Source organism: Bos indicus x Bos taurus, chromosome 23 (assembly GCF_003369695.1).
Source record: "Bos indicus x Bos taurus breed Angus x Brahman F1 hybrid chromosome 23, Bos_hybrid_MaternalHap_v2.0, whole genome shotgun sequence".
NCBI classification, from domain to species: domain Eukaryota; kingdom Metazoa; phylum Chordata; class Mammalia; order Artiodactyla; family Bovidae; genus Bos; species Bos indicus x Bos taurus.
Window position 1 is genome coordinate 6040109 of NC_040098.1, and position 16977 is coordinate 6057085.

The 16977-nt window shown below is 40.7% G+C and overlaps 1 protein-coding gene across 5 annotated transcripts in view; it reads left to right on the forward strand.

Moving 5' to 3' along the window:
• HMGCLL1 (3-hydroxymethyl-3-methylglutaryl-CoA lyase like 1) overlaps positions 1-16656 on the forward strand; it is a 201344-nt gene extending 184688 nt beyond the window's left edge. For 4 of the 5 annotated variants that reach the window (XM_027524557.1, XM_027524558.1, XM_027524561.1 and 1 more), the window contains 2 exons: positions 9653-9778; positions 14153-16656. In XM_027524557.1, the coding sequence (XP_027380358.1) occupies positions 9653-9778; positions 14153-14254 (228 nt within the window). In that variant the 3' untranslated portion in view covers positions 14255-16656. The remainder of the gene's footprint in view (positions 1-9652; positions 9779-14152) is intronic. The other variant, XM_027524559.1, reaches the window with a different exon arrangement.
• Positions 16657-16977: the final 321 nt, after the last annotated feature.

Here is a 16977-nt window from a genome sequence, read left to right on the forward strand (position 1 = left end):
CTCCCAAATCTTCCCACCCTCTCCCTCTCCCACAGAGTCCATAAGACTGTTCTATACATCAGTGTCTCTTTTGCTGTCTCGTACACAGGGTTATTGTTACCATCTTTCTAAATTCCATATATATGCATTAGTATACTGTATTGGTGTTTTTCCTTCTGGCTTACTTCACTCTGTATAATAGGCTCCAGTTTCATCCACCTCATTAGAACTGATTGAAATGTATTATTTTTAATGGCTGAGTAATACTCCATTGTGTATATGTACCACTGCTTTCTTATCCATTCATCTGCTGATGGACATCTAGGTTGCTTCCATGTCCTGGCTATTATAAACAGTGCTGCGATGAACATTGGGGTACACGTGACTCTCTCCCTTCTGGTTTCCTCAGTGTGTATGCCCAGCAGTGGGATTGCTGGATCATAAGGCAGTTCTATTTAATTGGAGGGTGATTACTTCACAATATTTGGTTTTTGCCATACATTGACATGAATCAGCCATGTGTGTACATATGTTTCCCATCCTGAAGCCCCCTCCCCATCCCATCCCTCAGGGTCATCCCAGTGCACCGGCTTTGAGTCCCCTGTTTCATGCATAGAACCTGGACTAGCAATCTATTTCACTTATGATAATATACATATTTCAGTGCTATTCTCTCAAATCATCCCACCCTCACCTTCTCCCACAGAGGCCAAGTCTGTTCTTTACATCTTTGTCTCTTTTGCTGTCTTGCATATAGGATCATTGTTACCATCTTTCTAAATTCCATATATATGTCTTAATGTACTGTATTGGTGTTTTAGACGCCAGTTTCATCCACCTGATTAAACTGATTCAAACACATTATTTTTAATAGAGTAATACTCCATTATGTATATGTACCACAGCTTTCTTATCCATTCGTCTGCTGATGGACATCTAGGTTGCTTCCATGTCTTGGCTATTATAAACAGTGCTGCAATGAACATTGGGATACATGTGTCTCTTTCAATTTTGGTTTTCTCGGTGTGTATGCCCAGCAGTGGGATTGCTGGGGCGTATGGCAGTTCTATTTCCAGTTTTTTAAGGAATCTCCACACTGTTCTCCGTAGTGGCTGTACTAGTTTGCATTCCCACCAACAGCGTAAGAGGGTTCCCTTTTCTCCACACCCTCTCCAGCATTTATTGCTTGTAGACTTTTGGATAGCAGCCATTCTGACCGGCGTGAGATGGTACCTCATTGTGGTTTTGATTTGCATTTCTCTGATAATGAGTGATGCTGAGCATCTTTTCATGTGTTTGTTAGCCATCTGTATGTCTTCTTTGGAGAAATGTCTGTTTAGTTCTTTGGCCCACTTTTTGATTGGGTCATTTATTTTTCTGGAATTGAGCTGCATGAGCTGCTTGTATATTTTTGAGATTAATTCTGTCTGTGAAAATCTGATTTGTAGATTGTTGTGAAAAAAATTCATGGAGGCTCCACTTTTGTAGATACAAGATCTTCCTTGTTTACACAGTATTAGTCATCCATCCATCCCCTTTCCTTCCTCCTTTCGTGTTGTTACCGTGGTCTCCATCCATCACTTTTGTGCACTCACAGAGGCATTGTGAGAGCTCATTGGAACTGGAACTCAATGGTCAACTCTTTCTGGGATTCTCAGCCAATGTTTCTGAGAAGACTGAATATTGATTCTCCTTGGAAGCTTTGAGTCACTGCTCCTTTACCAGCCTCTGTCGCTTGGCCTGTCCTCTCCTGTCCCATGTCACAGCACAGTTTTCTCCATGAATTTCCTGGCTCAGCTCCATGTTTCTGCCCTAATCTCAAACTCATCCCCACTTCCCTAAGTGTTTGTTTCTTTCCTTTTTTGCCTTAAACAAAAGCAACAGCAAGTCGCTGTACTAGAACTTGATGCCAGGTCATATATTCTGGCCCACAGTATGTGGGATCTTAGTCCCTGACCAGAGACCAAAGCCACATCCCCTTGCATTAGACTGCCAGGGCAGTGCACTGTGTGCTTTCTGTTAATTTCTCATCTAGTGCAGCCTCATTCTTCACTCCCACTCGATAAGCTCTGCCCTTTATGGCTTCCAGCTCACCTGTGTCTCCGTTCGCATGTCTCCCTTGCTATATTCTGGCCCCAGTGCTCCGCTTCATGTAAGACGTCCACATCCTCCGTCTGCCTCTATGTCCTTGTCATATGCCTGTGAAAGCCAAGACTTCTCAAGAGTTATGTGCCCAGCTATGGGATATGGGTTTTCCATGGAACATCCCATTGTATCCTGAGCAAGTCTGTGCATTAGTGCTATTAAATTCATTTTACAGCTGGGCGAACAGAAAGATAAAGTAACACCCTCAAGATCACACAGCTCATGCTGATGGTATTGATTATTTCTCAATCTACTGAAATTCAGAATTTCTTTACCTATTTTTCCATTTTCTTGTGCCTTCCTATGTATACACTCTTCCTTCTGTCTCAATTTGCAATATACTAAATGAGAGTGAATATAATCTCTGATTATGTGTGGTGAGGCAGGGTCAAAGGAAGCATGTGGGAAAGCCTTTTCAGAGATGAGATACGGTCTATGAAAGCATTGGTGATCCATCATATTAGCTTACTTACCCCAACAGCAAGGCGTCTTGATTTACATGCCAACGTTGGTGTATAATTTCTGTGGTTGAAAACAGTGGGCTTTACTCATGTATGCCAGCGGTTATTGTCTGAGGGTTTCAAAACATGGTATGTTCACAGTGCGCATGAATGGCAAGCAGTCTGTACCGTAACTGAATATGGTAACTTTTTAGAGTGATGGATGGGAAGCATCTCAGGGCAAGATCTGAGCTCCTTGGAAAGAATGCTGTGACCCCACTAGAGACACTGGCCTGGCCGCTGGGGGAGAAATCGCACTCGTGTGTGGATAACTATGATCCTCTGTTGGCAGGAATGTTAGCTGTGAGGAACAAGTGAAGGGGAACAATATTAGGAAGATGGGCATATTGTTAATGTTTTCTCTTACATGAATATTTGTCTTTTTCCCCATGAATAACTTAAATCCCCAAATGAATCATTTCCCTATCAGAGATATTTGAAAAATCAGACACATATGGAAGATTATACATTTTGGAAAATGATATCTTTAATTGGCCTTCTCATATTTTTCAGTTTTATTTGGACAATAAGTTCTTACAGCACTGAGAAAAAGTCAAGGTGATATTTTCAGTTAGCATATCAGTGTGATCTGGGCATCTAACCACTATGCGAAGTTTAGAAAAAAGTAACATTCCTCAGAGCTTATATGATATTGTAGTACAAGTGATAATGCTCATGCTATATCTACAGATAATCTGCCAGTTTCCAGAGGAAGTAGCTTCTCGTATTTTGCATTTTCCTCAGCCTACAGTCCTAGTACGCATCTGGGGGCTCAAGCACATGGAGCTCACAACTCTACTCACAAGGCTTGGGATAATCTGTGTCACTGGGTGAACAGCTCTGATCATGACTCTGAGGAAAGTGGGAGCCTCGGTCACCTTCATCCTTTGAGTTTTGGGTTTATTTCGTTTTAGGGAGAATTAACTTCCTGAGTTCTAGAGAGAACGGTTTCTCATTTGCTAATAGTGAACTACTTCTCAGTGACAGACCAAATATATAGTAATTTTAATTTCTAACACTAATCTCCATGTGCTTCAGGGCTATGTATGTATCCCAAGTCCCTGGCACATAGAATGTGCTCAATAAACATGTTGAAGTCACAGGAAGAATAATACAAAAACAGATTGATTATACTGAACCACATTTGATGTGTTATACACCATTAGTAAAAGTCTCCTTATTTTAAAGTAAGAAAAATATCTATTTGCATAATATAAAGCCGTTTACTTTCACATTTGCCATTTCTGAGCTGGAACCCAGTGGCATTTCAATGCTTGACTTTAACTTGGTGGATTTTGGTGTTACATCGCCATCTTGTGGTTGTTGATCCAAAAATATTTCTTTAAAAACAAAACCCAAGTCCTTTGTTTTTGCAACATAACCGTACGGTGCAGAAAATCATTTGTGCTCGTGTGCTTATATCCACACAGACACACACACACTGGGAAGCTGAAGATCTGAAAGCAGTGCTTTAGGTTTGGAGACATAGGTAAAGAAATATCTAAGAATAATCTTTTAATGCAGGTTCTTGTATGGTAAAACCAGCCATGCGGCACATCTACTAACAAATACATGATATTGTTGTAAATGTAATGCATTTACTATTATACTATGGCTTCAATAGTAAAGTACCATATGTTTCCTCTATTTACCATAAATAACAGATGAGGAGAACAAATAGTATTTTTCTTCCTGCTCTGTTAAGAATTTGTTTACACTGTATGTGTACCATTTCTAATAGGGCACGGAAACAGAGATAAAGAAAACATACACAGTGGAATCACATTTTCTTAGATGACTATGACTAGAAATTTCCAAAGTAGCTCATTCATAAATAAAGCCATCTGACTTACTGTGTGGGTAACACCGTCCATTGAGAAGACCTTTTTTGGGGGGGAGGAAAGAATCACACATTTAATAGAGGTCAGAGTTGAGGGGACAGTGGGTAGAAAGTTTTGTTTTTATATTTTAAGATTGTCTGTCTGTGTCAGGGCTTAGTTGGAGAGTGCAGGCATGTGAGATCTTACGTTCCCAACCAGGGCTGGACCTTTGTCCGCTGCATTGGAAGGCTAAGGCTTAACCACTGCACCACCGTGGAAGTCCTGAAAGTTCTAGTTTTAAACGATTGTGATTTTTTTTTTAAGAGACTTTAAAAGGAACACATATTTTAGTAGTCTTCTTCATAGGTAAGGTGTACTTTAATAAACTCCTTAAATTTGCTATTAAAACTTGAAATCCACATACTGCTTTTAGAATTGATTCAATTAATTTGTGACTAATGCTCACAGAAACATCATCTGTTCCAGAGCGAATGTGATGGCAGGAAAGAAGGAAGGACCATTTTTCAGAGAACCTTTCCCCCAGATCATGTCTGCTTTCATGAGATTATGCACACACATTTGCCTGCAGTCTCAAATCCTAGTAAGACCAATTAGTTGCAAAATAATGTTGTTAATCAAGGAATTCAGTCTTAGGTTTATTTATTCTCACTCTGATTTATTTACTGTCATTCTGTCACAGCCTACAGTTTGCAGAAGCCTTTCTTTTCTTAATTATATACATAATTACATTCATTGTGGGGTCATTGGAAAACAAAGATAAAAAGAATTAAAATAAAATAAATTACATGCAACTCATTGATCACTGCTCTTAGCATTTTGATATTATCATCCAAATTCTCTTTTTTTAAAGAAAATGGGATTATGATCACATACACTGTTATAATATTTTATAATCTGTTTCTTTCCCTCAACTATGCATTTACATAGTATTTATCATTCCATTTTACAACTACACCTTAATTAATTTAAATTAGCCCCAATTACAGACATTTGGATGGTTTTCTAATTTTTATTTGTATAAAATATACTGCAATGAGTCTATGCATAAGGGGATGTGTTTCATGTCTGAGACATATACACTCACCCTGTATTTAGTCGTTCAGTCATGTCCAACTCTTTGCAACCCCATGGCTCCTCTGTAGCCTCCAAGTCTCCTCTGTCCATGGGATTCTCCAGGCAAGAATACTGGAGTGGGTTGCCACGCCCTCCACCAGGGTATCTTCCCAATCCAGGGATCGAACCCAAAGCTCCCACATTGTAGGCAGATTCTTTACCATCTGAGCCACTAGGGAAGCCCATATACATCTATTTGTTTCTATTTTTTGCCTCATTATTTACTTAGGATTTGTGAACTATTCCAAAAAAAGAACTATTTTGACAGGAATGTCTAGCATGATAGATATTGGTAATTAAGACTAATTATAAATTAATTGCACAATAGAAAAATAATTCTCATTCATCTTTCTACCAGTCTAAGTTTTCCTGTTTACCTTCAGTTCCAACAACACTTCCTTTTTGTCATTGTTATTTATCGAAGTCTAATATATATACACTTGCTCCTTGGAAGAAAAGCTATGACCAACCTAGACAGCATATTAAAAAGCAGAGACATTACTTTGCCAACAAAGGTCCATCTAGTCAAAGCTGTGGTTTTTGCAGTAGTCATGGACGGATGTGAGAGTTGGACTATAAAGAAAGCTGAGCACTGAAGAATTGATGCTTTTGAACTGTGGTGTTGGAGAACACTCTTGTGAGTCTCATGGATGACGAGGAGATCCAACCAGTCCATTCTAAAGGAAATCAGTCCTGAATATTCATTGGAAGGACTGATGCTGAAGCTGAAACTCCAATACTTTGGCCACCTGATGTGAAGAACTGACTCACTGGAAAAGACCCTGGTGTTGGGAAAGACTGAGGGGACGACAGAAGAGGATATGGTTGGATGGCATCACTGACTCAGTGGACATGAGTTTGAGTAAACTCAAGGAGTTGGTGATGGACAGGGAGGCCTGGCAGTGCTGCAGTCCATGGGGTTGTAGAGAGTTGGATATGACTGAGCGACTGAACTGAATACACATACAGAAAATTTAACAGATCATAAGCTCTCCTGGTAGGCTGAAGCTATCTTCCAGCTATCATGCAGGTACTACTTACATTCACTGCTTCACATACTTTTGGGAGTGTTCTTTCAAAAACTGATTTGTTGAAAAGTTGATCCATCATGATTAACTCTGCTGCCTCAGGGTACAGAGCATCTTCAAAACGAAAGCTCACTCATACCCACAGCTGATAAGGGCTGAGATGGATGAGAACCTTGCCTCAGGAGTTCCCACACGTAATTACTCAAGAGAATCACCAGGGGGGAGCTTTAAAGAAATACCAAAGCTGACTCACTTCCAGACAGAGATCCTGGGGAGAAGAAGCTTGTGTGTTATTTTTAAAAGGGCCCCAGGTGGTTATAATTGGTAGGGACTGAAAATCACTGAAACTTCTGTCTCCTTGAGTGATAGATTCATTTCAACGGAATAAATAAATTTTAACCCGTGGGTGAAGAATGTCTCTGTCTATTTGATGTACTGGTTGACTCCCAGAGATGAGCCTCTGTCCTAACTTTTGTACTGTCCAACTACTGAACAACTTCACAACTTTCACTCCTAGAGCATAAGGCCTTATACTTACTATTTATATTCACCACAAATGTGGACTCTCCTAAATGGACCAGTACTTCAGCTGGTCAGTTATTAACACGTGAACACAAATGAACTTTGCGAGAGGGCGTGGTAATGGAAGAAGAGCCATACAGACCTTCCCATGTTGTAGAGGATAACAAGTGAGACAGACATACAGAAGCAGACAAATTATATCTGTAAACTTGCATTAGTCACAGAGACATCCATGGCTTTTGGACTGTGGTTCTGCTCTTGGGAAAATGGGCGAACAACCTAGACCTCACAAGGGAATATCTAGAAAATTTATTAAAAATGGGCAGCTCTTTAGACCATAATTGAAAAGAATATAAAAAAGAATATATATATATACACACATATATATATACATATCTGAATCAGTTGTTGTACAGAAATTAACACAACATTCTAAATCAACTGCACTTCAATTAAAAAAACACAGCCCCTTTAGCATGTCAAAGGAACCAATGGAAGAGCCCCCAATGGCCAGATCTCAAACAACGTGAGTGACAAGGCATATAAAGGAATACTGGAACACAACGCAAAGCCCTAAATAAATACCTCTAAGTCTCTACTGATATAAACACATGTTTGAAGAAATAAATGATGATGGGAGAATAGACAAATCTCCCATATGGCTGACTTATAAATAATTTAGGTAGATATTATCCACTCCTAAATCTGAGCTGCACACAGGGCCTTATTTTTCCCAAAAAGTACCACGTGGAAAATGGGGCCTGGGGTCAAGGTGAACATCATCAGTCATTAACCATGACCATGTAGAGCGGCCCTTTGCTATGACATGTCTGGACTGGCATCTCATCTGTGTTGCCCTCCTCACAAAAGTTTAGGACTCCAGTCTAACCATGAGAAAACATAATACAAAACCCACATTGAAAGGGATTGTACACATGACAGGTACAACTCAAAATGGTCAAGGTCAGTGAGGACAAAGAACAGTGAAAGCCGAGAAGATGTCGCAGCCACAGCATCCTGAGACAAAACTAAATGCAATGTGGTACCCAGATGAGTTCCCGGAACAGAAAAAAGACAGTGGCTTCCAAACTAGGGAAATCTGCATCACGTGTGGACTTTGGTTAATAATCAGATGTGTTCATCAGTTGTGACAAGTATACCTTAATGATGTAAGATGTCAGCAGTAGGGGAAATGGTATGTAATGTATGGGAATGCTTTGCACTTTCTTCCCAAATTTTCTGAAAATCTAAAACAAAAATGTTATCAAAAAGAAAGAAAGAAAGAAAGCGCAATTCCCCAGAACATCAGTGAGAACAGCATCTGGAATCTTGTTAAAAATTCAGGTTTTCAAGGCCCAGCTCAGACCTCCAGAATCATAAACTGAAGGTGTAGCAAAAATTTGTGTTTCTGCTTCTGCGATTTAGAACCCCTGACCCAGAAGGTTGATCAGGGCTCTGCTTCCCAGTGCTTCTTGTTGTAGATGAGGCCATGGCCATTTTCTCCAATGTCCAGGAGCGAAGAATCAGATTAGACCTCAGGTGGCTCCTGATTACCCATTTGTCACATTCCAGGGAGGGCGTCTCTGCTCACCTCTCTTCTTGACTTATTAGAGTCTGTCTCAGGGGTTCCTTTTCAGACCCATTTGTGCTCATGTTTTTCACAGCTTTTCCAGCCCGTGGAGACTCTCCGTCTCGGATCTCCCCAGATATAATGTGAACCAACTTTCATGTTTCCAGAGGTTATAGACCAGAGCAGAGTGCGAATCCTCTGGAGACAGAGGGGACCTGGGACAAATTATGCGATCCCTCTGTGCTCGAGTTTCTTCATCTGTGATTCGAGAATGACCCAAGAGTGTCCACCTCATGGGGCTTTGTAGGGATTATGAATCAGCATCATATGGTGTTAATATCTAGCACTTAGTGAGAACCCAGTAAATGTGAACTGGTGCAGTTGTTGATGGTGGATGTCTACCTCTTAAATGGCTCTTCACTTCTCCCAAAACATCCAGGTTTTGTGTGCAAATTAATCAAAGCAATCGATCAATAAACACTGGGTGAATTGAGTGGATGAACTGACCCCACAAAACACAGCTTCAAACACAGAGACATCCCCAATTTGTCTTCTAAGGCATCTTGGTTTTTTGGGTCAGGCTGTTGAAAATATTTCATATTGATTATACAAAGCTGTTAGAATAAAGCTCAAAATTAGACTGGAGAATACACCCTAGGTATGAATTGATCTTACTTCAAGCTTCACCCCCTACCTGTGTTCTGTTATCAATCAGAACACCGTTTCAATTTTGATCTAAGACTATTGTCATTCCTGAGATCTTTTAAGAGTTTCTGTTAGCCTGAAAGACGAGATTAGTCAGAAAAGAAGTCCACCTTGGGGACTGTTCCAGCAGCAGGTGGGTAAGGGAATAGAGTGGGATCATGGTTCAGATTTTCCTTATTTGCTCTTTGGAACAGGTTAAACTTACATGCCATAAAGAGACAAGCTTGGGTGTTTGGGTTTGTTTTCCAGATGGGCATTAATGTAGTGGATTCTGCAGTATCCGGACTAGGTGGTTGCCCTTATGCAAAAGGTGCTTCTGGGAACGTAGCCACAGAGGATTTGATCTACATGCTTAATGGCCTGGGGGTTAATACGGTAAGTTAATGTAGCATATTTTAATATTCATACATTCCTTGCAGATTGAAATTGGAATGTGTCTCAGATTTGGGAAGCAACTTCGAGGTCAAGTTTTACTACACTTTTGCTCTTTCCTAAAATGCACAGTGGGAAAATACAATAAAAATTCTTGAGGGGGGCTTCATAAAAGAACTTATTGCTATAGCTCAATCACTGATAATGCTACCATTTCACTTTTTTTTTTTTTTTTTTACTGCTTCATGACTTCCAAAGTACTTTTTTATCTAGTATCTCATTTGATGTCACACACTTTGTGAATTAGAGCCTGCCTTTGCTTTTATGATTGTTGTTTTTGCTGTTTTGTTTTCCTAGGAGGAAAACTGGGAACTTGGTTTTCTCACGGTGACAAGTAGGGCTTCTGGAAGAGAGCCCAGGGCCATTTTAAAATGGCCAGTGGAGGAGCAGACTTTAATAATACTTAGCATGCAAAACACTGGCCGGCAAGAATAGTCTCTTTGCAAGTGGTATCTGAGAAAGGCACAGGCCCTGTAACAACACCCACCAGAATCAGTACCTTGTTTTGCCATATGCTTGTTAAAATGACCTACTAGCCTCGAAGTTAGAGTCTTTTAGGGAAAAGTATAAAAGGCAAAAATGCTGTTCACAGATGATCAGAAATTCCATATGTTTTCTGAGGTGTACAAATCACCACCTGGATTAGAGAATGGAGAGAATGTCCTTCCCTCTCTTGCCTCTCTGCTCTTCCCTCGCTCTGCTGAGAGGCGCTCGTGCCCCGCTGACTGTCCGCGGCGTCCTTCCCTGCGCTTCCTGTTTCTCAGCTCCGCCCCTCTCTCCTGCGTTCCCGACCCCGCAACGGCCTTCCTCCTCATCCTCGGTTTCACCTTCTAGTATTTCCCTGCCGATTCCCCAGGTCCACACTGCTGGGTTCCTCTCCTCCGTGTTCCAGGGTTCTTTCAGTGTCTTCCTCGGCTGTAGTACCGTCTTCTTTCTGTGTTCAGCTCCCCCTGTTCATCGAAAGACTAATATCACCTGGCATTAAATACCAGAAGCTGTTGCCTCTCTTCTCTGGTTCAGTTCAGTTCAGTCGCTCAGTGGTGTCCGACTCTTTGCGACCCCATGAATTGCAGCACGCCAGGCCTGCCTGTCCATCACCAACTCCCAGAATTCACCCAAACTCATGTGCATCGAGTAGGTGATGCCATCCAGCCATCTCATCTTCTGTTGTCCCCTTCTCCTCCTCCCCCCTTAGGAATAGCTATTACTGAGTAGTCTGATCATTTCCATCGTTTCTATTAGGTATGACCGTGACAGAACCTGACAAAAAGTAGAAATATTTTCTATTTTTTCCCAATTTATTTTATTGAAGTATAGTTGACTTACAATGCTGTGTTAATTTCCACTGTACAGCAAAGTGACTCATATATATATATATTCACATACACACATTCTTTACCATATTCTTTTCCAATATGGTTTATCACAGGATATTGAATATAGTTCCAAGTAGGACCCTGTTTATCCATTCTGTATATAATAGTTTTCATCTCCTAATCCTAAACTCTTAAGCCATAGAAGTCCCTTCTTGAAGATTTATATAACTTGGATGAACTCAGTTGATGCTTCACATGAGTCAGGCTGTCTGGGTCCAACTGCAACTAACCCATGTTTCCATTTCCAAGAATGTCACAATTTAAGTTGTTGTGTTGGGTAGCAACCAACAAACCAAGGCTCTCTGTGGAACCTGTATCACTGTGGCTCCCAGGCCTACACAATTAGCAAGAGCCACTGATTCGACTGCTAAACTGTTTTGATTGTTTGTCCCGTCCTTCCTACCCTTGCTGTAACTACATCAGCACAAGTCCTGATATCTTCCGTGGATGTTCATCCTCTTTCCTGGTCTGCGGGACTTCCCAGGTGGTACTAGTGGCGAAGAACCGGCCTGCCAGTGCAGGAGACATAAAGATAAGGGTTCGATCCCTGGGTAGGGAAGATCCCCTTGAGAAGTACACAGCAGCCAACTCCAGTATTCTTGCCTAGAGAGGCCCTGGCAGGCTACAGTCCATAGGGTTACAAAGAGTCAGGCACGACTGAAGTGACTTGGCACATACTTCAGACTGCCTTCAAATTCATCCTCCATGCTGCCATGGAAGATTTCATCTAAGATACAAATATGAATATGCCTTGCTTCTGCTTGGGCATGCATCAGTGGGTTCCCATTTCCTGAAAAGCAGGCCTGTATTCTGTCACACACTGTGGCCTTTTTTTTTTTCCTTTTCCAGTCACTTCTGGCCATTCCTTTCCACGTATCCCATGATATTTTTCAGATGTCTATACTGACGGTGCCTCATGCCTCCTCCTTCTTCTCAAGGACTCACACTCTCTGTACAAGCCTCGGGTCAGGATTTACCCTTCCTTGAACTCTCCCCAGATGCACTGCTCTCCTTTCCTTTCCTTTTCCTTTGCTGCTCACCTTTCCTTTCCCTCAGTGGGTTGACCACCCTGCAGCTCTGCCCTCATGGTCATCTGGATCTCTCTCTCTCAGTTACTTTGGTTGCAGTGCAGGCTTTCCTGTTTAGGGTCCACAAATCCTGCTTGACCACAGGCACCCTAAAGACAGAAACTGTAGTCTATGTGAAGTTCTTGAAACCTCATAATGTATCACAGTACATTAACATATTTAAGCTCCTGGTTTAAATGCTGAAATGATTTAAGTATAAATGCCACATTATTTCAAAAAGATATCTTTTCATTGGGCTTGCAGGGTGGCTTAGTGGTAAAGAATCTGCTTGCCAATCCAGAAGAAGCATGTTTGAGCCCTGGGTTGGGAGTATCCCTTAGAGAAGGAAATGGCAGCTCACTCCAGTATTGTTGCTTGGGAAATCCCATGGACAGAGGAGCCTGACAGAGTACAGCCCACGGGGCCACAAAAGAGTCGGACACAACTTAGTGATTAAGAACAAACAAACAGAAATAATCTGTTCTTTAAGTTAGAGAAGGCCAAAACACAATTCTTTGCTGTGATACCAACCAATCCCACTGCATAACGGCTATAAATGAAAATTACTGGAAAGCAAAGAACTTTGATGCCTAAAATCTTATGATCTTTTGTTAGATGTAATTCAGAAGTGAAAGACCATATGTAACTTATTCTGTACAAAATTTGCATATCACTGCATTAAGAATGTGAAACCAAACTATGCCTCAAGGACACTCCACCCAAAACCAATACAAAACCCAAACAAGCGTTAGTGCCCCCAAAGCAACTTCACAATAAAAACAAACAGGAAAATGATTTACATGTCATTTTACAAATTCCTTTTGTTGATTCTTAAGCAGAAGTAAACTGCAAAGAAAGCAGCACTTTAAAAGTTTCTAGAGAGAAGTAACGAGCTATATTAAACTTATGATCTCTTTATCATCACTGGTATGAAAAGCCCCTGTGCGTATTTATACTTGTTCATTTTAAGAAAACATCAGACTTACATAAATTTTAAAAGCTACTCCTTAATAGCAAGGAGCTTGAGTCAGTTCAGATTTAAGTCCGCGTTGTTTCCAGTCCATGTTGAGGAAGACATAGCAGCTCACAAAATGCTGCCTGGGGGCAAACCTCTGGTGAACCTGCCTACCCTGTGCCCCACAGTCCCCGCCAGTGAACAGCTCCGTGCAGGTTGGAAACTCGGTGGTGATCCTTGGCTCCGCCAAGCCCAAGATGACGAGCCTGCGCTGAACTTGGCCTTCAAACCCCACTGCCGATCTGTCATCCATGGATTTACCAAAGCCTTTGTTGATCCTGTTTATGCTCCCAGTCAGTACAACCTCTCAGGCAAACAAGTTCCAGATGTGGACTAAATACTACTTCATTTTATTAAACTACCTCCTTCAACTTCATGCCAGTAATAGTGTTTCTGGATGTGGTTAAAAATTATACATACGTTCATCATTCCTATGTGTCTTACAGCTTTATCAGGTTTGTTTGTTTATATACTAAAATATTCTATGAGATTCCCCTGTCAAGTCTTTATCTATAAACTGCTCCAAAGCATTATCCTTTAAATTGCCCTTCACTGATATTGGTTCATGCTTTCTGATTCTACTGCTGTCCTTCATAGAGTTCAGGTACCAGCATAATGACACTGGATTATTCAGGTGTGGTTAGCCTAGGGTCAGATTCAAGATATGTTTTAATAAAGCAGAAAAATCTACAATCTATATAATTTATGGACACAAATGTTGTCCCCCAATCAATAACGAACATTTGTTTGATCATTTTAAATGGTTAAGTAACTACTAATATAATTAAAAGAAATCTGTTTTGTCTTCTTTCTCCCCACCCCTCCTTCCTACCTGGCACCGACATTTTTGTCTCACCAGGGTGTGAATCTTTACAAAGTGATGGAAGCTGGTGACTTCATCTGCAAAGCTGTAAATAAAACTACAAACTCTAAAGTAGCACAAGCTTCATTCAATGCCTGACTCGAATGACTTTGTGACTTAAGTTTGAGAAGCTCCATTTCAGCTACAGATATGCATCTGAAAATCATTACTGTCAACTTGTTCTGAAATGTGGAGTAATAGACAAAAGTGGGAAAAAGAAAGAGAGATACTTTGAAAAAAGGGTATCACTGGATGGATTATGAAGTGGACGGGAAGATATACCAGTCATCAGGTAAATTGCAAGCCAAGGCTAAATAATAAAATTTGCAGACGTCCTTTGAACTTGGAGAAAAGTCTACCACTCTTTTGCTCTTATAGAAATAACTTTTTAATTTAGTCGACGTGAAAATTGACTTCAGATTTCCCTAAGTATCAAATACTGTGTTAATACTTAATCAAGCTGGCTTAGCACAGCGTACATTTCATCAGTAGTTTATGAGCCCCTGTGTGGTGTGCAAAGTGTGTGGCCTCCGTATTATACATTATACGCCTCTGGATCTCAACTTTGCATTTGCCAAGTCAGTTAAATTATGGACCGAGCGCCAAATCTCCATCTGACCCCACATAATTTTTAGCAATAGAACTTTTATATTCCAAGTATGCTAACATCTGTTAACTATTTCGGTGACTTTATCTTGTTCCAAGAGGCTGTGGTCAATGGCCAGATGCCACATCCTGGAAACATATGACCTCCTGTGTTTGTCACATGCATCCAGTTTTCCATGCTTTCCCTTTCATCAGTTGTAGTAGAAACCAGCAGAGTGCTACTCAGCTATTGAGAAACAAAAGGTCCAACTTCATCCCAATGTCTAAGTTGCAGTGATGAGAATAGAAAGATATATGTACCATGATACACTTTTATCATTTTCAGCTCACTTCCAAGTTGTCCAAGGAATGTCCATTAATGTTGTCCATTAATGCAGTTATTAATTTATGAAAACAGAACATCAATGCAATGATTAATTTATGAAAACAGAATTTTTCCATTGATTCAAGGTAGTTTGATTACATCACATCTGTTTGGGAGGATTGACATTTTATGGTTATTTTTAATGTTGAAGTGGCTGAAATTTTATCTTCTGTAATAACATTGCCAGAAATAGCAAATATATGTCCAAGTTGAGAAGAGGCACAGGAGGGCTGTGTTAAGAAAAATATATTTCTATTACCTATGCAAATCATATGGGGGCAGTATTATTCCATGTGGATCTAAATTGTCAGTATTTTTATTAATATTTATGTAGACTTTCCAATGATACTGGGTGATCTTATCTTTGAATACATTTGAATAGAACTTGAGATATGAAAGTGAGCATTGTGGGCTTTCTATTAAATATTCATCAAAACCGCAGGAAATAAAAAGAAATTCAAGAAAATAAGAGAATTGCTGATTACTACTGTGTTAACTTTAAGGTTATACAATTACAATAAAAGGATTACAAGGGAAACATATTGGAAATTGACAGGAACTAAGTTTCCATGGAGGAGGCTAAGGCTCAGGTTGTGATGGAGCTTGTCATCAGAACTGAGTGGCCCTCTGCATTTGGGTTAGTGCTGGGGCATGGGAAGTGCGGAGAGCAAACGTACTGCGCCTCTTTATGGATCTGTTACATCGGCTCTCTTCAGGAAGAGCGTGGTGCTGCAGTGGGGGCAGGAAGGAGACACCTGCCCCCCAGTGCACAGCAGGACGCCTCCCTTCCCATCTGAGGAGACTGACTTTTCCTCTCTCTTATGCAGCTGTGGAGTTCTTAGTTTTATGATATTTGGAAAAAGCAGCAGTTTATGCAGACTGCTTATAGAAACAGTGAAAGGCAAAACTTCGCTGTTTAGAAATGAAAACCACCACGGGCTCTTCAAAAGGCAGAGGGAGCCGTCAGAACCCCGGGTGCAGCCTAGCACACGCATGCACCGCATAGACAGCAGTCCACCTATTCATGTCCCAGAGCACCTCAAAGCTTCCTAATCACACGCCACAGGAAAAGTCTGTGCTTTAGGTGTTTGTTATCCTTCACCAAAACCATCTAAACCCTTCTCTTAAGGAGAGTTTCTTTTCTGGTTTTAAGGGGGTGGGGATCACATAATCAAATAAAATGGCCTGAATTCCAGAGGCAGAATCCCCCCAAAGCTATATTTCCACTAACTAGGAAACTTTGGAGTCACTGTAGGACCTACCCAAACAACCTGCCCACACATAAACCCACACCAGGGTTAGCCCTGGGGAAAGGCTTAGGAATGGCAAAGCAATTATGCAGTACGTTTAGAAGTAACCTTTTATGACATCTGCCCTTTAAGACTACTGTAAAAAGTAGACATTTTCTAAATTCTGGATTCATGAAATTCATAAAGCAAAGAAAAGGAAACTTGCTTAGAAAATTGAGAATGCCCTTTTATGCTGTTTCTTCTGATCACTATAACATTTAATAAATAACCCTTTAGCTGCACTTCTGTGGCTATTCATTTCTATATATATGCATGAATTCTAGACATGTAACAGGATACTTAGCATTGAATACATAAACCAGCAATATCCCTATCAGAGCAGTAAAGGAGAGATAAAATAAAGCTGGGGCCCCTCCAGAAATCTACATTAAATAGGCATGTGGAACATTGCTGTGAATACTCATAATCATCTGCAAAATGCTTTGTGGACTAGAAGATAGAAGTTTTACGCTTGTGTGGGGCAGGTCTGAGTTAAAAGGATAGTTTTGGAGGTATAGAGCTAGAGAAGAATGGGTAAGCTAGGGAGGAAGGGAGAGAGGAGG